This window comes from Pseudorca crassidens, chromosome 14, assembly GCF_039906515.1.
Source record: "Pseudorca crassidens isolate mPseCra1 chromosome 14, mPseCra1.hap1, whole genome shotgun sequence".
In the NCBI taxonomy this organism is placed as follows: Eukaryota; Metazoa; Chordata; class Mammalia; order Artiodactyla; family Delphinidae; genus Pseudorca; species Pseudorca crassidens.
The window spans coordinates 10,896,302-10,919,351 of record NC_090309.1 but is presented as its reverse complement, the minus strand read 5'-3'; the positions used below and the strand labels follow the sequence as shown (position 1 = coordinate 10,919,351).

The window sequence follows — 23,050 nt, the reverse complement described above, 5'->3', positions numbered from 1 at the left end:
AGAAATACAAATGGCAAATAGACGTGCGAAAGCATACTCGGTTGTAAGAGTAATATGAAAATGCAATTTTAAAGCACAGTGAGAGATCTTTTTCTTATGTTATATCGACAAAAATTAAGTCTGATAATACCAAGTGTTAGCTCCATAAGACACATGCTGCTGGCGGGGATATAAATTTGTACAATCACTGAAAAATAATTTGACATGATGTAGTAAAGTTGAACACTGGCACACCCACAACACAGCACTTTCACTCCTGGGTCATATATGCTACTGAGGAGTGTTTTTCAATCAATAGATTGCAAATGGCTAAAATGGCTCATGAAATCAGTTTAAAGGATTGAGATCAGTATTTTTAAAAAACAAAATTAAAAATATCAGAGAGCATTATGAGTAATAGGATGAGCATTGTTTCATGAAATGTTTGTTTCACTTGTGTCTGTGGTGGGGAGGGAGGGCAGGAGACTCTATGGGTGTGTGGGTGTCCATGGTGATGGAGAACGTATTTCTCTGAGTCACAGCAACTAAATTTGAAAGCCCTGTAGAAATTCTTGCCCACGTTCCCCAGAAAACATATACAAGATTTTTCATGAGAGCGTGTTCAAAATGTCAAAAAGACAACCCAAATATCCACTGATACTGGAGATTAAAATGGATGAGCAACTTGTGGCACAGACACATGATGAAATATTATGAGCACAGACAGAAGCTCTTCAACCACACATAACCACTTGGATGAACCTGAAAACAGGAAGCTATAGAATACCACACACATTATGCCTTATTTACCAAGTTTAAAGACAATACGAAAAAATCAATGAAAACAACCCAAAGCACAGATCCTGAAGCCAGACTATCTGGGTTCAAATCCTAGCTCTGTCACCTAGTGGCATGTAACCTTGGGCAAAACACTTAACCTCTGTGCCTGTTTCCTCATCTGTGAAATGGAAATAATAACCTACCTCATGGGGTGTTTAGGATTAAAACCTGTAAAGTCCTTGGAACAGTGAACATGCCAAAAAGAAGGAACAGGTGTAGGAAGAACAGAATTAGCAATGTTCTGGTTCTTAAGTTGGTTTGTGAGTGCATGAGTACTGAAGATATTCATTTATTTTTTCCACATATCAATATTTTTTAAATTTTATATTGGAGTATAGTTGATTTACAACATTGTGTTAGTTTCAGGTGTACAGCAAAGTGGTTTAGCTATACACATACATATATCTATGCTTTTTCAGATTCTTTTCCCATATAGGCTATTACAGCGTAGTGAGTAGAGTTCCCTATGCTATACAGTAGGTTCTTGTTGATTCTCTCTTCTACATCAATATTTAAAATTTAAACAGGAGTGAGTTGTGCCATGACAAGGCCCTGTATACTCGGGCTCAAGAATAAGACACCGGGTCAACGATGTTGGCAGCCTGAATGGTCACATACCTGGTTCTCAGCTTGTCACCCCCTGATTCCGTCCAGTTTTGGAGCAGGCTAGAGATGGGTCTTTCTTCATACTGCTTGGTGTACTGAGCCAGCAGTTCCTGAACCACAACCTGCACATAGAGTTTATCACTTGTCAGCCATTTGTCAAAAACGCAATAAATGACAGAGTGTCTTTAACTGCTGCAGCAAGGTAAGGTCCAGCTACTTCTAGCAAACCCTTTGGAAGGACCCAAAGACAAGACTCATCCTTCATGAGGCCTCTACTTCCCCACAGCAGGTGTGTGGCCCTTACTCACCACTCTCCCTCCATTCCCCATGGCCAGCTTAACTAGCTAACTGCTCTCTTTTCCCTTTGAGGCATCAGCCTTTAATGTGGTCCCAAGACCAACCATTTTAGGTGACACTTCAGATAAAACCTACTTGCCTTCCCTGGACCAGATGGGTGGCTGGTCTGTTTTGTTTTTTGCCTCTGATATTCTACGGTTGATTAGGCCTTTGGGGAATCATACGGAAATGTACAGTAAAACAGTCTCCATCAATTGCTTTCCTCACAGCTTTAAAGTTAGAACGTGGGCCTAAAACACTGCATGTTTGTCCAGGTTTGTTAAAAGAAGATGTCCAGGGCTAGGCTGCTGTAGAGAGAGGCCCAGGTGACGGTGAGCAGCAACTGCTAGGCACGTCAGTGAGGCCACCTTGGGCCAGCTTGCCCCGCCGAGCCTCCAGCGGACTGCCAGGCAGGAGTGAGCCCTGGAGAGGCCAGCAGAGGAATCACATCACGAGAGCTCAGCCCAAACTGCCAACCTACAAACGATGAACTAACAATTGCGTGTCGTTATAAGGCACTAACTTTGGGGGTGGGGTTGTTACACAGCCATAAGTTGCTTATTCATTCTCATATGAGTACCAATTTTAGAATATTTCCTTCTTCATTTCACATAAATTCATGTTTTTATATAGATTACATAAAATGTTATAATGCTTTCAATCAATAGGATATCATAAATGATATTTTCAATTCACAATTTTGGATTCTATTTATCTGTTTAATGGCTGTATAATATTCTTTGGAGAAATCATACCTAATTAAACATTTCCATTCAATTAGATATTTATGTTGTTTCCAATTCTGTGCTGTCATTAATATCCTTGGTATCAATATATTCAGACAAATAGCACTGTCCTCTTTTTGATTATTGCCTGAGGATAAATCCAATGAGCTTGACTGATGCAATGGTTCTTAAAGAGGGCCGCCCTGACTATGAGAGGGATGCTGGAAACTTGCCACGGCACATTTGCCTGGGTGACTTTACTGGCATTGGTGGGCAGAGCCAGGCAATGCATGGGACACTCTAACCCAGCAGAGGACTGTGCCACATCCAGTGTCCTGTTGAATGCCATGCGCTCACACTCATGAAGCCAATCGATAGCCCAGAGCCTGACTCTTACACTAAAGCTTTCAGATTCTCCCCAACCTGGGTCTGTGGAAGATTAAACTTCCCTGCCCCCTTGAATTCGAGGCAGCCATGGGACTGGCTTTAGGTCAGTGACATGTAAGCTGGTGTGATGTTCCCAGTTATGATTGGTCCATAGCCTGGACTTTGGTCTACATTGGAGATGCTACAGCAACTCCATGTATAGAGGCATTGTTAAGTCTTACTATGTTGCTATGCTTATTACACATTCCTTTTGTTTCTTTGAAGTATTGTCTTGAATTCTTGAAATCATGTGTCTAGATAAGTTATATTACCCATGACTTCATTTCAGGATAATCAAGGGGGTGTCACAAAATATTTACTACGAAAAAGAGGGCATTAGGTCCAATGAGCTTGAGGATCACCGTATTATGGGTCGAAGGACCTAACCTTTATTGTGGCTTCTGCTATACATAGTAAGTGTAAGAATCGAACACTACTAGCAATGGGAAAATGGGAGAAATTAACTTTGACTAGAATTAAACTTAAAATGATATAGCAATCAAGGTCAGTTTCACCGACATCACTGGGATTAACACATCCTTTGTTTTTGTTCATCTGTTAAAGTTATGATGGCTCTAACTCCATCACCCTTTGTTACAAGAGTAAAAACATTCCCGGCATTAAAAATTGGTCTGATTCCCAGCCCTCCCCTCATACTTTTACTTGCGTTATTTTTCCACATTGAATTTATTGCTACTTGAGGACAGAGAGCATTCCAACTTGCTATTGGTTTCTTGTCCTTCTGCTGCCTGGAAGGCAAGTACCAGGAGGTCGGAATTTGTTTATCTTTGTGCCCTCAAACAGTGTGCAACACAGAGACAGGAGCTGAGGAATCTTTCTTAAATAAGTGAATAAATAAATAAATCTCCTTCCTATGTTTAGTATCTCATCTGATCTTTTCAATTCCTTAATAATTTCCTTTAACTTTTGTCTCTATGTCCACCTTTCTGATTTAAGCAACTTACATTGGGAAAATCAACTCGTTTTAGCTAGATTTAAAATTAGAAGAACACAGGGCTTCCCTGGTGGCGCAGTGGTTGAGAGTACGCCTGCCGATGCAGGGGACACGGGTTCGTGCCCCGGTCCAGGAAGATCCCACATGCCACGGAGCGGCTGGGCCCGTGGGCCATGGCCTCTGAACCTGCGCGTCCGGAGCCTGTGCTCCGCAACTGGAGAGGCCACGACAGTGAGAGGCCCGCATACCGCAAAAAAAAAAAAAAAAAATTAGAAGAACATAATAACTCAGTTTAGGTGCTAAACTTAAAAGATAGACACACTGGGGCCTAGCTAATATCACAAAAGCAGATTCCTCAGTTTAGGTCTTTGCTCCTTTCTCTTTACTTTTTGCTCCTTGCTTTTAGAATCATTCCTCTTTTTCCAGGTCATGAGACAAGAAAACCTGATTTTTAAAAATGAGTTTATTTTCTGCTATTGATGCCCCTTGGTGAAGAATTAAGTGGTTGAAGCTATCAGCTACCATGGGGTTTGGGCAGGACAGTCTCTAAATTCAGTACTTTATTTGATAAATGACCAGGGGGAAGCAAAGATAGATCAGTCACCCTCTCAACTGAGCGTGCAATGAAGATGTGCTTTTTTAACCTCATGTATGTGTTCCTGAGTACATTATAACATATATATAAATTATATAAAAAATAATAAAATTTAAAATATAAATTATATAACATTATATAAAATATATAATATACTATATTTAAATATATATAATTTTAACTTTCTATTTTAAAATAATTATATACACAAAAAGTTGCAAAATTAAAATAGAACAGAGGGGTTTTGTATAGTCATCACCCAGATTACCCCAAAAGTGATATCTCACGTGCAATAATGATGATCAAAACTAGGAAATTCAGTAAAATTTGTATACATTTAATGTTTTAGTTGTAACAGAGATTTCATTATTTAAAAATGAACCCAGTAGTAAAATAAACCTATTTTATAAAATAAAATATATTTCCTTTCAATACAAGTAATTACATCCTTATCTAGGTCTGGTGTTTTGAAAACTTACACCAGATTTTCTTAAGACAACCTGTGAGGTTCTTTCTTTCCAGGTGATTGTTTCTGTGGTGGTGGTGTTTTTGTGGCTCTTCACACAGTTCTCTTGTTCAACATGTGAATACTCTTTATCTTCTTCTATTTACTTGATAAATTCCCAGGGATTGAGTCCTGCTGCACCTGCTCAGGAGCCCCTTTCTTAAGAGAACTCCAGGGGACTAAGCAGCTAGAACAGCTATGTTCTTGCCTTTTGTAAAATATCCCATCTGCAGAAGGAATCAAGCTAATCTACAGCAACATTTGGAAGCCATGAGCCTGAGCAAGTATGCAGAATAATGACACCACAAACATGCATTTGTAACGAATATCCTATGCATCAGGGAACACTGATTATGGAGCATCGATAAAAATTACTATTTAGGTCGAATGGCTTTTCAAGGCATCTAGGAAGCAACTAGCATTTCTACATGCTGAGTATTTCACTGATTTATGCCAGCTACAGTGAAACTTGGATTTAAAAGTCTAACAAGTAGTATCTGGTACCAAGGCAGAAACGCTTAGAGTCAATTAGGATAGCAAACACGGTCTCTAAGGAAAAGCCAGCAGATGTCATCCGCTCTGTAACAGGACAAGGCAGGTAGTGAGGCTGCACTCAGGTCTATACCACGTAGGGAGATGGAGTCACTCAAAGTGGCAGTAATTGTGGCAATGGGGTCCCAAATCATGCCCTAGGCAGGACCGGCTATGGAATTTGGGACCTGGGGCAAAACAAAAATGCAGGGTCCCTTGTTCAAAAATGATTAAGAATTTCAAGATGGTGAGAGCAGAGCAGCAAACCAAGCACAGGCCCTTCTGAGCACGAGGTCCTATACGACTGCACAGATTTTGCCCCACGAAGCTGGACCTGGCCCTGAGGGTCCCAGGAGGATGGGCAGACACAAATGTAACTGCGTGTTCTGTGTTTTTATTACAGCTACTTCTGGCAACTCAAGGTACCTTAGGGCAGCTCAGGTGTCACCCAGGGAGTGAGGTTGCAGAAAAGGCCAACTGGACATGATCCTCCACTAAGGACGTTATTTTCCTCTTTTAGATGCTGGATATCCCATCAAGGTAAGAAGGAAAGAAAAAGAGAGAAAGAGAGGAAGGAAGGAAGGAAGGGACGGAGGGAGGAAGGAAGGAAGAAAGAAGGAAAGAAAGAAAGAAACAAAGAAAGAAAGAAAAAGAAAGAAGGAAGGAAGGAAAGAAAGAAGAAAGAAAGAAAGAAAGAAGGAAGGAAGGAAGGAAGGAAAGAAAGAAGAAAAAAGAAAGAAAGAAAGAAAGAAAGAAAGAAAGAAAGAAAGAAAGAAAGAAAGAAAGAAAAGAAAGAAGGAAGGAAGGAAGGAAGGAAAGAAAGAAGAAAGAAAGAAAGAGGGAAGGAAGGAAGGAAAGAAGGAAGAAGGAAGGAAAGAAGGAAGAAGGAAGGAAAGAAGGAAGGGAGACAAGGAGACAGAGAGAGAGAGGGAGGGAGAGAGACTGATTTCCGTGCAGAAAATGAAGTCACTTTGATGAGCACAGAAGTACAGATAAAGGTTCAGAAGGCTCTCTTTCTCCCAAACCTCACACATGGAGCTCTTGAGGAGAACTTTCAATAGTTAGATGCTGGAACATCTGGTTTTGAAAGAATTAGTGCCAGCTCTGTTATGGGTCAATGGATTTGGAAAGAGAAAACGAAAACGTCTGTTCAAACTACCTTGGTCAGCTTTTCTAAGAGTTCATCATCTAAACGTCCCTCCAAGTTCCCCAAAATGAACGAGCACGTTTTGTAAATGCTTCGTATCGATTCTATCCCCAAGCAGATCTTCGAGCTGTCCCCCTCCCGCTATTTCCAATGGCAGCCCCCTGGCCTGGGCAGCACCTCCTTCCTCTAGGCTGAGACTCCGTCCCAAGCCTGCTCTTGCTGCCCCACCGATGGCCTTCGCGGCCTTCACTAGGCTGGCCTCTGCCTACCTCTGGTCCGATTTCACACGCCTCTCTTTGTTTCTGCCATCATCAGGGGTGATTCTGCGTGTAACTCCCCATCTGTAGATCTCTGGGAAGGTAAGTTGGAACTATTTGCCTCTGATTCTGCTGGGTCAGGCAGACCCTCAGCCCACGCCCTTGTTCTCTCTCTCCAAGAGGCCCTCAGAAGAGGAAAGCAGTTTCGCCTCTCAGGAAAGCAGAGTTGTCATCTGCAGACTGATCACCCCCGTACCGGCTGCTCCTTGTACCCCTGCTCTTGCAGCCAGACCTCAGTGCCTTTTAGAACTGATACTCGAGGCCCTGCAGTTGGGTTGACCCAACCTCTGATTTCAGGAGTATCGGCACTGTGTTTTTTCTGGCAACTCAACATCTCCACCTGCTGACCACTAGGGTTCACCTACAGCCAGAAGGCTGGGGCCCCAGTGAGAATGTCCTTTCTGGTTTACTGTGCGGTTCTTTCCAGGAGCAGAGGGTGTCCAGGTTCTGCAGCCTGAGGTCCAGTCCTCACCCAACACCATACCTGTCCCCAAACCCCATTGTAATACCTGAGGTCCAGCTCATCTGGGAGAAGAATCTGGGATTCACCCCAGTGATGGGGGTGGGGAGAACATTAGGGCTGAAGAGTAAGGTGTGCGTGTGTGTGTGTGTGTGTGTGTGTGTGTGTGTGTGTGTGGCCTTTATTCTCTTGAAGAGGCCTCCCTCCCTTTCTTTGTTACTCTTTCTTCTTTCTCTCTCCTCCTTCACTTTTTATATTTAAGGGAGGCACTATTTCTTTTCATGGTTTTAAATAAATTTGATTTTTAAATTTTTTCAATTTTTTGGAAATTTTTAAAAACTTCAAGCCATATTATGGTCTTAAATAAAAAGTAAATGTCTCCTTTCCAATCCCTTACCTCCAGGACCTCACTCCAGAAATATCCATTCTGAAGTAGTTTTTGTTCTCCTAGAAGCAGCAGCTTCCAAAGGTCAAGGTCAAACATTCCTGTGTTATGTTTTAGTCTGCTTCCGATTTGGAACACACTTTTTATTGAGTAGCTTTACTTTTCCTGGAGTCTTAATGGACTATTTCTCCCCTTGTTTCAAGAAGAACCATATGCCTTTTCCATCATCACTAAGACCTCCCTGCTTCTTAATCATTCTATTTGTTGACCCGAAATCATTTCCTTCTCAAAGTCATTCTTGTGTTCCTTCTGACTTCCTGTTCTAATTTGGACTAATTGTGTTCTGGGCCTGCTACACCACTACTACGCAGGTATTTCTTTATACATACTCCTCTTGGATTAGCTCCAGAAAGCATAGATGTCTAATTCTTAATTCCTTTTATGCTTTTCTCCAGTTCATCTACAAGTAATATTGTTCAGAAAGTGCATGGCAAGGTAAACTTCCTGAGCATTTGAATATCTGTAAATCTGGCTCATCTGTGATGAATAATTTAGCTAGCTATAAAATTTTACGTTCAAAGTAACTTTCTTCTGAATTCTAAAGGCATTGTTCCATTTTATTTCAGACCTGGTCACTCAAAGTGTGGTCCACAGACCAGCAGCGTCAACACCACCGAGGAGCTTGCTAGAAAGCAGAAATGCGGACCCACCCCAGAATCTGAATGTGAACAAGGTCCCTAGGAACGTATGGGTGCAGCGGAGTTGAGAGGCGCTGCCCCAGCCTTCAGCGCTGCCGCTAATAGGGCTGAGGTCAATCTGACTCTCTTTTCTTAGTAAATAATCTGATGTTTCCTCAGTCTAAAGTTTGGCGGCCCTCTCTTTGTCCTTACTTGGTGATCTGAAATTCTCCAGGCTGTTTTCAGGCTCTGACCTTTTCTGGTGGGTCCTGCCAATTTCAAGACTTGTGAATCTTTTCAGACCTGGGAAATTGTCTTCTTTTATTTCTCTGGATTTGTCTGCCTGTCTGTGTTCTCTGCTCCCTCTTTCAGGAATGTCATCAGTTTCCTAGACATGATCATCCATGTTTCTCAGCCTTTCCCTTTTACTTACCTTCACTTAGTTTTGCTGATCTTCTTTCTAAGAAGTTTTCTCAAATTTATCCTTTGGCCTTTATATTGGATTCTTTTTTTTTTTTTTTTGCCGTACGTGGGCCTCTCACTGTTGTGGCCTCTCCCGTTGCGGAGCACAGGCTCCGGATGCGCAGGCTCAGCGGCCATGGCTCACGGGCCCAGCCGCTCCGCGGCATGTGGGATCTTCCCAGACCGGGGCACGAACCCGTGTCCCCTGCATCGGCAGGCGGACTCTCAACCACTGCGCCACCAGGGAAGCCCTATATTGGATTTTTTTAAATTAAGCAAACATATAATTTGAATCTACTATGGTTCTTGGCACTATGATTATGATGGTTTAATGCACTATGGTTCTCTGAGTGCTCATTGTCACGGCAGGGTGTTTTCGTCTTATGGATGCAAGGTCATCACACATCTCCAGGGATATTAATTGGTTTTTGCTTCTCCCAGTGCCACTTATTCTATTTGTTCATATTGCTCCTTCTTTCATGTGTTATGGTTTTTCCTTAAGTTTCTGATCATCCTAATTAGATAACCTGTATTATGGAATTATTGTTCATTTGCTTAGGTGTGATGATAGTACCGTGCTTTTGAAAGAAAATGTCCTTATTTTAGAAAATGAATGTCGAAGTTTTTAGGGATGAAGTGTCTGATGTCTGCAACTTTCAAATGGTTACACACACACACACAAATATGTGTATAAAGAGAATAAGAAAGAGACCACTTAAATATAGCAAAATGCTAACATTTGGAAGTAGAAAACTTGCTCAAGTGTTATTGCACTAGTCTTTCAATTTTCTCTTGAAATTTCTGTTTGAAATTTTCAAAAGTTGGAAATAATAAGAAAAACAAAACAAAATATCTGAGTATCATTGGGAAAATACCCCTAGGGGCCTGAAATCCCTAAGGAATCAGCTTTCTTACAGGAAACTAGATACATGCTTGGTTTTTAAGCAAGTCAGGCTGTAGGTCATTTGCATTTTTGCATATATGCTCTTGGAGTAATAAACAATGTATGCAAAGCCTCTGACTGATATTCCTTAGGAAATCTGTGGATTAAGAAGGGACCTGTCCTAGGGTACCTCTAATGAAGCAAAAGAAAGTTATAATGGGATTTCATGGGTGTAGGCAGTAATTGGATTTGGTGGAAGGTGTAATTAAATTTCACCAAGGGCCTACAACCTCTGCCCCAGGAAAATAATGAAAGGGTCAGAAAACCTTCTATCTTGCTCAAAGGGAAATATATAAAGCCTGCAGAAACTCTGAAGCATGTGCCTGCTCTGTCCACATCTCCTCAATTATGGGACAGCAGCTCTAGTATCTTCAGGATCGCTAAAGAATCCCACCTTCAGGCAGAGGGTTGAAAGCCCTGTAATGGAAGAATACTATGAAAATTACTGACCAGTTTCTGTTCCCTGGTCTCCTGAAATTTCTATCTCTGCTTCGATAAGTGGAATCAAAACAGAATCCAGCCCAGAGAGGGATAGCCTCCCCAACAAGGGCTGATTCCAACACTCAAGTGGAAGGCCAGGTTGACCAGTGGAGGGTAGCTAGCACCACCTTCCCCACCATTGGGTGGATGCCAGGCAGTCTGAAAGCTCTGGGTACAAAGCAGGGCATGTCAACTGTAGGTTTCCTGGTAGGCTGTGTCAACTGGCAACAAGCAGGCAGGCTGCCCCCACTCCTTCCCCAGTAAATCTCAGTCTCTCACCCCAGGAGACTAAGCTGTAGGTTTCCAGAGTTGTGGCAGATGCTACTGCTGTAGTCAAGTTCTCTGATGTGGGGAGGATGGCTGTCCTGCCATCAGACAAGCCTTCAGAGGAATGCCTGGCTCTCTGCCCCAATCCCTCTCCTGCTCTCAGTCCCTGTGACTCAGCATCTCTCCAGAGACGTCCAAAAGAAACAACTCCCACTTCCATCAGTGTTCCCTTGACCTCATCCATCAATTCCATCCCATCTGCTTCCCATTCTCCAGAAATTTATCAAACTCCTTTGTCTTCTGATGGCCCCTCCACCACTGTCAATGCCCCTGCAGATGTGTTCCCCTCTATTCTTTCTTCTAGTTATTTCAAAAGGATTGAAGAGGAAAGAGCTGCCTTGTTGGTGTTCATGCCATGATCTCGAACCAGAAGTCATCCCCTTGGTTTTTAATCCTCTTATCTATGGTGCAGTGTCTAAGGATCTTCTCTCCTTCTAATTCTGGAAGTTGTGGGAATGCTTCCCCACTCACCACCACCTTTAATCTTTCATTTTCTTAGCAATAAAATCAAGAAGGGCATCTGCCTTATCTTAGAGCACCACTGCGGAAGAGTTAACACAGAAGGCCTGAGACTGCTATTCTTGGAAGGGTGTGCTTGCAAGGATGCCCTTGGCTGGCATCTGGGAACCTGGATTTGGGGAGGGTTCCCATCATTCTGTGACTGACAAGGGTGGCTCTCTGTGCCTAAACACTTTGTGCAAACAATACGGTTTGTGCTGAACACCTGTTTTCTGTTTGAAAATCTGGAATTCTAATATGTGCTAGGCAGAGGGTACCCTATGTGACCAGCCTCCAGTAAAAACGTTGGATGCTGAGTCTGTGATGAGCTTCCCCGGTAAACAGCGTTTCACATGTACTGTCACAATTCACTGCTGGAAGAATTAAGCATGTCCTCTGTGACTCCACTGGGAGAGGAGTCTTGGAATCTCATGCCTGGTTTCCTTCGGACTCTGCCCATGTGCCTTTTCCCTTTGCCGAGTTTGTGTTTTATCCTTTTGCTACAATAAATCCTAACCATGAGTATGACTATATGTGGCATCCTGTGAGTTCTCCTACAGAATTATCCAACCTGGGGGTGGTCTTGGGGACCCCTGAACCACACCACTTATAAAATCAGTGTTTCCATCTCTTGATAAGCTTTGATCATAGCTTGAGGTAGTATTTTTCCAGCATGTGTCTGGAAGACGTCTATCTGGAAAACTGGCCAAAGAAGGCCTACACAATCTGGTTTTTTAAGGTATTTTTTTAAATTTATTTATTTTTGGCTGCGTTGGGTCTTCGTTGCTGCGTGCAGGCTTTCTCTAGTTGCGGCAAGCGGGGGCTACTCTTCATTGCAGTGTGCGGGCTTCTCATTGCAGTGGCTTCTCTTGTTGCGGACCACGGGTTCTAGGTGCGTGGGCATCAGGAGTTGTGGCTCGCAGGATCTAGAGCGCAGGCTCAGTAGTTGTGATGCACGGGCTTAGTTGCTCCACTGCAATGTAGGATCTTCCTGGACCAGGGCTCGAACCTGTATCCCCTGCATTGGCAGGCAGATTCTTAACCACTGTGCCACTAGGGAAGCCCCACAATGACCATCCCTGGCTTCCTTCCTCAGCCTGGGCCTCAAAACCCTGCATGGGTTCTCACTGCATGGGTGCTCTGCCTCTTTGTGATGACACGTCCTCCTGAGCAGGCAGCTCAGCCTCCCTCCAGCCCAACATCCCTGCATCCCTGCCCTCCATGGTCCAGAGTCCCTCTTTTCCACTGCCCATGCTCCCATTTATGTGACAATAAGCAAGCTGTCCCTGTTTCTCCTCTGCTTCCACTCGCTTCATAGTTAGAGATTGTGACTCTACTCCCATAACTACATTAAACCACCTTTCCATAGTGTCTACAAGCTAGAGCTTGCAAATAAAGCACTGAGTCACCACTTCAGGGTCAAGCAACGTCGAAGCACACGCTTGAGTGTGAAATATACTCCTGAAGAGAAAACTGCTGAAAAACCTCACACACTTGGCTTATCACCTGAGATGGAGAGTGTGAACTAGTGCCATGTCTGATTACTGAATATTCTTAAGGAGTGTTTAGGTGGGAGGGAGACAGAAGAAAAGCAATTCTTAATCCAGCCCACAGTAAATGGCAGTTCTTAAGTAGCTGTCCCCACTCGACTCTACTCATAGTATATTCTTGGCTCCCTTATCCAATATTAGTTGACCATATATGCACGGCTTTATTTCTGGGCTCTGCATTCTGTTCCATGGGTCGATGTGTCTTCTCTAATGCCAGTACCATACTGTTTTGATTACTACAGCAGAGTCCTGCACAGCTGGGGAAGCTGGGTGTTCACTCACATGCTCTCATTTTCCCCATGGGAGAAACCACCAGCCAAGAAGGTCTTTTTGTCCTTTAGCTGTGCCACCCTGGGAGAGGAGTAACGCAGGTAAAGTGAAGCTGTTCCTCTTGCCCTCTTCAATGTGTTCAATCTCAGATTTTTTGTTTGTTTGTTTGTTCCAACAATGTGCTGGAACTTCTCCACTGGACTCCTGGACTTTCACAAAGGAACTCTCATCCATGAATAATTGTCAAAACTGGTGTTCTTTGGGGGAAAGATGGCAGAAAACGCCTCTTCCACCATTTTGATGATGTCTTAGAATAAGTTCGTCTATGTCTACATAAAACTCTGTTGTGATTTTATTACATTATATAAATTATATAATGATCTCATTATATAAATATAGATAGATAGATCAGTTCTGGCAAAATGGACATCTTTCCTGTGCAGAGTCATCCAATCTGTGAATATATTTAGTATGCCTCTCCATTCACTTAGGACTTCTTTGATTTCTTTCAACAGCATTTTGTAATTTCCAGCATAAAGATCCTATACATAGTTATTAGATTTACACCTATGTATTTTGTTTTCTTTGAAACAATTGTAAATGATGTTATATGTTTAATTTCAGTTTCCACATGTTCCTTAATGGTATATAGAAATCTGATTGATTTTTGTGTACTGATCTTATATCCTGTGGTCTTGCTGAACTCACTTATTAGTTCTAGAATTTTTCTGCAGATTCTTTGGATTCTCTATGTAGACAATGATGTAATTTGCAAATAAGAACAGTTTTCGTTTCTTTCCCTTTTAATCTCTATGTATTTTATTTATTTTTTCTTGCCTGATTGCCCTCACCATAACTTCCAACTCCATGTTGAGTAGCAGTGGCACCAGTGGACATCCTTGACTTATATCTGATCTTAGGGGGAAAGCATTCAGTGTTTCACCATTAAGCATGATGCTAGCTACAGTTTTTTGTGGATACTTTTTTATCCACAAGTTGCAGAAATTCCCCTCTATTCCTAGTTTGCCGAGAGATTTTATCAAGAACCATTGTTGGATTTGGTCAAATGCTTTTTCTGTGTAAACCAACATGATCATATGATTTTTTTTCTTTTTCAGTCACTTGATATGATGGATTACATTGATTGACTTTTGAATGTTGAAGCTGCCTTGTATACCAGGAATGAATTCCACTTCTTCATGGTATATAATTCATTTTATACACTGCCAGATTTAATTTGTTAAAATCTTATTGAGGATCTTTGTATCTAAGGTCATGCAAGTTTTTGATATGTAGCTTCCCCTTTTTTGTATTCTCTGCTTTTGGCATCAGAGTAATACGAGCTGTATGAAACCGAGTTGGGAATTGTTTCCTTCTCTTCTATTTTCTGCAAGAGATTTTGTAAAACTCTTCTATAAATGTTTGATGGAATTCTCCAATGAAACCTAGACCTGAAGCTTTCTTTGTATTATTATTAAACATTAAATTTCTTTTCTATTATAGGACTACACAGATTGTCTATTTCAAGTGGCTGCATTTGGGTCTTTGTGGTTTTTGAGGAATTGGTAATTTCTTCTAAGTCATCAAATTTATTAATGCAAAGTTATTTTCTAGTATTCCCTCATTATTATTTTAGTGGCTGCAGGATATCTAGTTATATATCTTTTTTCATTCCTAATACTGGTTATTTGAGTCTTCCTATTTTTTGTCTTTGTCATTCTTGCTAGGGAGTTAACAACTTTATTGATTCTTTTCAAAGAATCAGCTTTCTGTTTCATGGATTTTTCACCTTTTTCAGTTTCATTGATTTGTGCTCTTTTCTTTGTTAGTCTCTTTTTTATGCTTGGTTTATGCTTATTTTGCTCCACTTTTTTATTTTCTGGAGGTGGGAACAAAATTTTTGATTTGAGACATATTCTCTTTTCTAAAGTAAGCATTTAATGCTATAAATTTCCCTCTAAGCATTGCTTTATCTGCATCCAACATTTTTTGATATGTTATGTTTTCATTTTCATTCACTCTGTGTATTTTAAATTGGACCTTACAAACTCTTTGGGAATAGCCTTCCCAGTAGAATCTATATGACTCCATATGTACAAGAAGTAGTTTTCTTAAGCCAAGAAAAGATATAGTTCAGCATCAAAGATCAGCTAGGAAATAAATAAATTAATACCCCTTCCATTCAACTACTGCAAAAATCAAGTGCTTAAGGGAAAAACACCTGCCAATTAAGTGAAGACATCAGACGAAGATAAAACATATAAAGCATTTCAGATTTCTGGATAACTCTTGATCTTGAAAATTATGCTGTTTAAAAAGAATAAATATTTCCCGAATCTTACCTGCAGCATTACAACACTGTCACCTTCAAAAGTTACAAACATATCTGTGTCACGTTTTAAGCCTGAGCTTCCGTTTTCCATCATGTAACCCTATTGCAAAAAAAAAAGAAAAGCAGATTTTAAATTTGCAGTCCCATCATTATAAAGGACTAACAGTTTCTTTGAAATTAAATACACACAATTGAAAAAAAGAAAACTCTATTTCTCCTACCCAGAATAGCCATTATAAGAATTTTGACCCATCCCATGAGCTTTTGGTCCATAAATATTATTTGAGGGTATGGCCTTTGTTGGTAGTAAAAACATTTGAAAACAATCATGTCACATTTTTCCAAAATATCTCAACAAATTATGCTAATTTTTTCTCTTTCTCTTCCAAATCTTATGAAATTGAATAAATGTCAAGGTATTTGTGATTATACCCCACAATATGCAGGAGAATGATGCCTCCCCCACCCAAACCCTTTTTTAATTAGTAAATATACCTATGATTCCTGGGAGACAACATAAAAAATCCTAAATTGCCACTCTGCCTCTTCATGTCATTAAATATTCTGCATCATAAATACACACACCAGCTTCCACCTAGTTTTTTACTTTTTTTCTTTTCTCACTTCCTGAAATCCTTATTTAAATGGCGGTAGCCTGCTGCTCCTTTCCAAAGTGGTGAAGTGTTTCTGCACACACACTGGGAGAATCAGCTGCTCCAGAGAAAGCTGATCAGCCCCAGGCCAGACGTGGAGGGAGCAGAGTTGCCCGCGTTCGGCCACAGGCCCTTCCCCCTCTCAAGGCCTCTGTGCTCTCTTTCTTCCAGGCCATTGTCCTCCCCCTTAACTCTCAGAATCCTTCCCACTCTCAGAATCTGCTTCCAAATCAGCCCTACCATGTAAGTTACATCACAGGCGGCTGTCGCATCATCTCTCCCAGGAGTATGTGCACTTAGCACTTTGGCTCTGTCTAGGAACGACAAGATTCTGCCCCTGTTGGAATTTTCAAGCCACATGGGTCAGGGAGGGTCACACACGGTGCTCCCGTATACCCCAACCTCAAGGTACCCATTACCCTTGGGGTACCTGCTTCATTTCTGAAAACGGCCACTTGAGTCACAGAAGTGGGCACTCTGGGCTCCCACTGCCTGCAGAGCCTGAAGTCCTGTGAGCATCCCTGCTTTCCTGTCCCGGAGCCATCCTCTGATGCCCCGCTGCTTCCCCTGGTCCGCCTCTGCATCACGGCAGTCCGGGCAGGCCCTCTGCACGGTGTTAGTTTACAGAAGCAAAGGCATCTTCACAAACCCTCAGGAATCCTTCATAACTTTCATAAAGGTAAACTGATTATATTTATGGAAACAGAAATTGGTGGCATTTCCAGCCTGGAGAAGTTCAGCCTTGCCTCCCCTCCCCCACCATAACCACAGGGTAAATCCCCTCATTCCCGGGCAAACCACATGAGATCAGGTTCTGACTGTGATCAGGCCCCAGAGTGTTTCCCCTGCAAGGGAGTAGCTGACTCACTTTCACCATCAGCATTCTACCATTTATCGAGTATCTGCCACGAGCCAGATACTGAGCTGGGTGCTTGACCCAGACTTCGTTTTATTATTTCGCTTAATCCTTTTCCTCCTCTCAACAGCCCTGTGAGGTAGGTGTTACCCCATTTTACAGATGAAGAGAGCAAGGCTCAAGGGCTACGTTGGAATGTTTTTGAATAACCCCTCAAGTTCTGGTACGGAAAAGATGAACATGAGACCTACCATCTCAGACTTGGGAAGAAGCTGTTATATAAGAAGCACACCTGCTAAAGGCTCAAAATAATAATTCTGAAGAAATAAAGTACTTTTTCCTTGATCATTTTGCTCTGGTCTCTTCCAGCAAGAGAGGGAAAAACAGGTTCTCTGTTGTTCTGACATTTTTGAACTGTTCACACCCTGCCCTGGAAACCAGGCCATCAGGGATTTAAAATAACCCGAGCAGTGGCTCACTCAAAAAGCAGCAGAGTGGAGGAGCTTCAAGATGGCGGAGAAGTAAGACGTGGAGATCACCTTCCTCCCCACAAATACATCAGAAATACATCTACACGTGGAACAGCTCCTACAGAACACCTACTGAACGCTGGCAGAAGACCTCGGACCTCCCAAAAGGCAAGAAACTCCCCACGTACCTGGGTAGGGCAAAAGAAAAAAGAAAAAACAGAGACAAAGAATAGGGTCGGGACCTGCACCAGTGGGAGGGAGCCGTGAAGGAGGAAAGGTTTCCTACACTAGGAGGCCCCTTCGCGGGAGGAGACTGCGGGAGGCGGAGGGGGAAAGCTTTGGCGCCGCAGAGGAGAGCGCAGCCAGAGGGGTGCGGAGGGAAAAGCGGGGAGATTCCCGCACAGAGGATCGGTGCCGACCGGCACTCACCAGCCCGGGCGCGGAGGGACTGGGAGCTGAGGCTCGGGCTTCGAAGGTCGGAAGTTGGATCCCAGGGAGAGGACTGGCGGTGTGAACACAGCCTGAAGGGGTTAGTGCGCCACAGCTGGCCGGGAGGGAGTCCGAGAAAGTCTGGAGCTGCCGAAGAGGCAAGAGACCATTGTTTTGGGGTGCGCGAGGAGAGGGGATTAAGAGCACCGCTTAAAGGAGCTCCAGAGACGGGCGTGAGCCGCGGCTAAAAGCGCGGACCCCAGAGACGGGCATGAGACGCTAAGGCTGCTGCTGCCGCCACCAAGAAGCCTGTGTGCCACCACAGGTCACTCTCCACACCTCCCCTCCCGGGAGCCTGTGCAGCCCGCCACTGCCAGGATCCCGGGATCCAGGGACAACTTCCCTGGGAGAACGCACGGTGCACCTCAGGCTGGTGCAACGTCACGCTGGCCTCTGCCGCCGCAGGCTCGCCCCGCACTCCGTGCCCCTCCCTCCCCCCCGGCCTGAGTGAGCCAGAGTCCCCGAAACAGCTGCTCCTTTAACCCCGTCCTGTCTGAGCGAAAATCAGACGCCCTCAGGCGACCTACAGGCAGAGGCGGGGCCAAATCCAAAGCTGAACCCCGGGAGCTGTGAGAACAAAGAAGAGAAAGGAAAATCTCTCCCAGCAGCCTCAGGAGCAGCGGATTAAATCTCCACAATCAACTTGATGTACCTGCATCTGTGGAATACCTGAATAGACAACAATCATCCCAAATTGAGGAGGTGGACTTTGAGAGCAAGATTTATGATTTTTCCCCTTTTCCTCTTTTTGTGAGTGTGTATGTGTATGCTTCTGTGTGATTTTGTCTCTATAGTTTTGCTTTTACCATTTGTCTCACAATTCTGTCTGTCCGTTTTCTTTTCTTCCTTTTTTTAACTATCGTTTTCAGCGCTTGTTAGCATTGGTGGATTTGTTTTTTGGTTTGGTTGCTCTCTTCTTTCCTTCTTTCTTTTTTTATAACTTTAAATTTTTTTAATAATTATTTTTTATTTCAATAACTTTATTTTATTTTGTTTTATATTCTTCTTTCTTTCTGCCTTTTATTCTGAGCTGTGTTGATGACAGGCTTTTGGTGCTCCAGCCAGGCGTCAGGGCTGTGCCTCTGAGGTGGGAGAGCCAAGTTCAGGACATTGGTCCACAACAGACCTCCCAGCTCCACGTAATATCAAACGGCGAAAATCTCCCACAGATCTCCATCTCAATGCCAAGACCCAGCTCCACTCAACGACCAGAAAGCTACAGTGCTGGACACCCTATGCCAAACAACTAGCAAGACAGGAACACAACCCCACCCATTAGCAGAGAGGCTGCCTAAAATCATAATAAGGTCACAGACACCCCAAACATACCACCAGACGTGGACCTGGCCACCAGAAAGACAAGACCCAGCCTCATCCACCAGAACAAAGGCACTAGTCCCTTCCACCACGAAGCCTACACAACCCACGAAACCAACCTTAGCCACTGGGGGCAGACACCAAAAACAATAGGAACTACAAACCTGCAGCCTGCGAAAACGAGACCCCAAACACAGTAAGATACGCAAAATGAGAAGACAGAGAAACACACAGCAGATGAAGGGGCAAGGTAAAAACCCATCAGATCTAACAAATGAAGAGGAAATAGGCAGTCTACTTGAAAAAGAATTCAGAATAATGATAGTAAAGATGATCCAAAATCTTGGAAATAGAATGGAGAAAATACAAGAAAAGTTTAACAAGGACCTCGAAGAACTAAAGTGCTAACAAACAATGATGAACAACACAATAAGTGCAATTAAAAATTGTCCAGAAGGGATCAACAGCAGAATAACTGAGGCAGAAGAAAGGATAAGTGACCTGGAAGATAAAATAATGGAAATAACTACTGCAGAGCAGAATAACGAAAAAAGAATGAAAAGAACTCAGGACAGTCTCAGAGACCTCTGGGACAACATTAAATGCACCAACATTTGAATTATAGGGGTCACAGAAGAAGAAGAGAAAAAGAAAGGGCCTGAGAAAATATTTGAAGAGATTATAGTTGAAAACTTCCCTAATATGGGAAAGGAAATAGTTAATCAAGTCCAGGAAACACAGAGAGTCCCATACAGGATAAATCCAAGGAGAAACATGCCAAGACACATACTAATCAAACTATCAAAAATTAAATACAAAGAAAAAATATTAAAAGCAGCAAGGGAAAAACAGCAAATAACACACAAGGGAATCCCCATAAGGTTAACAGCTGATCTTTCAGGAGAAACTCTGCAAGCCAGAAGGGAGTGGCAGGACATATTTAAAGTGATGAAGGGGAAAAACCTACAACCAAGATTACTCTACCCAGCAAGGATCTCATTCAGATTTGACGGAGAAATTAAAAACTTTACAGACAAGCAAAAGCCAAGAGAATTCAGCACCACCAAACCAGCTTTACAACAAATGATAAAGGAACTTCTCTAGGCAGGAAACACAAGAGAAGAAAAAGACCTACAATAACAAACCCAAAACAATTAAGAAAATGGTAATAGGAACATACATATTGATATTACCTTATATGTAAGTGGATTCAATGCTCCAACCAAAAGACACAGACTGGCTGAAAGGATACAAAAACAAGACCCGTATATACGCTGTCTACAAGAGACCCACTTCAGACCTAGGGACACATACAGACTGAAAGTGAACAGATGGAAAAAGATACTCCATGCAAATGGAAATCAAAAGAAAGCTGGAGTAGCAATTCTGATATCAGACAAAATACATTTTAAAATAAAGAGTATTACAAGAGACAAAGAAGGACACTACGTAAAGATCAAGGGATTGATCCAAGAAGAAAATGTAACAATTGTAAATATTTATTCACCCAACATGGGAGCAACTCAATACATAAGGCAAATACTAACAGCCATAAAAGGGGAAATCGACAGTAACACAATCATAGTAGGGGACGTTAACACCCCACTTTCACCAATGGACAGGACATCCAAAGTGAAAATAGATAAGGAAACACAAGCTTTAAATGATACATTAAAAAAGATGGACTTAATTGATATTTAAAGGATATTCCATCCAAAAACAACAGAATGCACTTTCTTCTCAAGTGCTCATGGAACATTCTCCAGGACAGATCATATCTTGGGTCACAAATCAAGCCTTCTTAAATTTAAGAAAATTGAAATCGTACCAAGTATCTTTTCAGACCACAATGCTATGAGACTAGATATCAATTACAGGAAAAAGTCTGCCAAAAGTCCAAAACACATGGAGGCTAAACGATACACTACTTAATAACCAAGAGATCACTGAAGAAATCAAAAAGGAAATCAAAAAATACCTGGAAACAAATGACAATGAAAACATGACGACCCAAAACCTATGGGATGCAGCAAAAGCAGTTCTAAGAGGGAAGTTTATAGCAATACAATCCTACCTTAAGAAACAAGAAACATCTCAAATAAACAACCTAACCTTACACCTAAGGCAGTTAGACAAAGAAAACAAAATACCCCAAAGTTAGCAGAAGGAAAGAAATCATAAAGATCAGATCAGAAATAAATGAAAAAGAAATGAAGGAAATGATAGCAAAGATCAATAAAACTAAAAGCTGGTTCTTTGAGAAGATAAACAAAATTGATAAACCATTAGCCAGACTCATCAAGAAAAAAGGGAGAAGACTCAAAACAATACAATTAGAAATGAAAAAGAAGAAGTAACAACTGACACTGCAGAAATACAAAGGATCAAGAGAGATTACTACAAGCAACTCTATGACAATAAAATGGACACCCTGGAAGAAATGGACAAATTCTTAGAAATGCACAACGTTCTGAGAATGAACCAGGAAGAAATAGAAAATACGAACAGACCAATCACAAGCACTGAAATTGAGACTGTGATGAAAAATCTTCCAGCAAAAAAAAAAAAAAAAAAAAAATCTTCCAGCAAACAAAAGCCCACAACCAGATGGCTTCACATGCGAATTGTATCAAACATTTAGAGACAAGCTAACACCTGTTCTTCTCAAACTCTTCCAAAATATAGCAGAGGGAGGAACACTCCCAAACTCATTCTACGAGGCCACCGTCACCTTGATACCAAAACCAGACAAAGATGTCACAGAGAAAGAAAACTACAGGCCAATATCACTGATGAACATAGATGCAAATGCTCCTCAACATAATACTAGCCAACAGAATCCAACAGCATATTAAAAGGATCATACACCATGATCAAGTGGGGTTTATCCCAGGAAGGCAAGGATTCTTCAATATATGCAAATCGATCAATGTGATACACCATATTAACAACTTGAAGGAGAAAAACCATATGATCATCTCAGTAGATGCAGAGAAAGCTTTAGACAAAATTCAACACCCATTTATGATAAAAACCCTCCAGAAAGTAGGCATAGAGGGAACTTACCTCAACATAATAAAGACCATATATGACAAACCCACAGCCAACATCGTCCTCAATGGTGAAAAACTGAAACCATTTCCACTAAGATCAGGAACAAGACAAGGTTGCCCACTCTCACCACTATTATTCAACATAGTTTTGGAAGGTTTAGCCACAGCAATTGGAGAGGAAAAAGAAATAAAAGGAATCCAAATTGGAAAAGAAGAAGTAAAGCTGTCATGGTTTGCAGATGACATGATACTATACACAGAGAATCCTAAAGATGCTATCAGAAAACTACTAGAGCTAATCGATGAATTCGGTAAAGTAGCAGGATACAAAATTAATGCACAGAAATCTCTGGCATTCCTATATACTAATGATGAAAAATCTGAAAGTGAAATCAAGAAAACACTCCCGTTTACCATTGCAACAAAAAGAATAAAATACCTAGGAATAAACCTACCTAAGGAGACAAAAGACCTGTATGAAGATAATTATAAGACACTGATGAAAGAAATTAAAGATGATACAAATAAATGGAGAGATATATCGTGTTCTTGGATTGGAAGAATCAACATTGTGAAAATGACTATACTACAGAACGCAATCTACAGATTCAATGCAATTCCTATCAAACTACCAATGGCATTTTTCACAGAACTAGAATAAAAAATCTCACAATTTGTATGGAAACACAAAAGACCCCGAATAGCCAAAGCAATCTTGACAAAGAAAAACGGAGCTGGAGGAATCAGGCTCCCTGACTTCAGACTATACTACAAAGCTACAGTAATCAAGACAGTATGGTACTGGCACAAAAACAGAAAGATAGATCAATGGAACAGGATAGAAAGCCCAGAGATAACTCCACGCA

The 23,050-nt window shown here is 41.9% G+C and overlaps 1 protein-coding gene across 1 annotated transcript in view; it reads right to left on the bottom strand.

The window, feature by feature from the left end:
- The window catches only part of ACOXL (acyl-CoA oxidase like), a 365,696-nt gene that overhangs the window by 127,407 nt on the left and 215,239 nt on the right, over positions 1–23,050 (bottom strand). Inside the window, 2 exon segments of the mRNA XM_067704360.1 lie at positions 1,438–1,547; positions 15,357–15,446. Coding sequence (XP_067560461.1) covers positions 1,438–1,547; positions 15,357–15,446 — 200 coding nt within the window.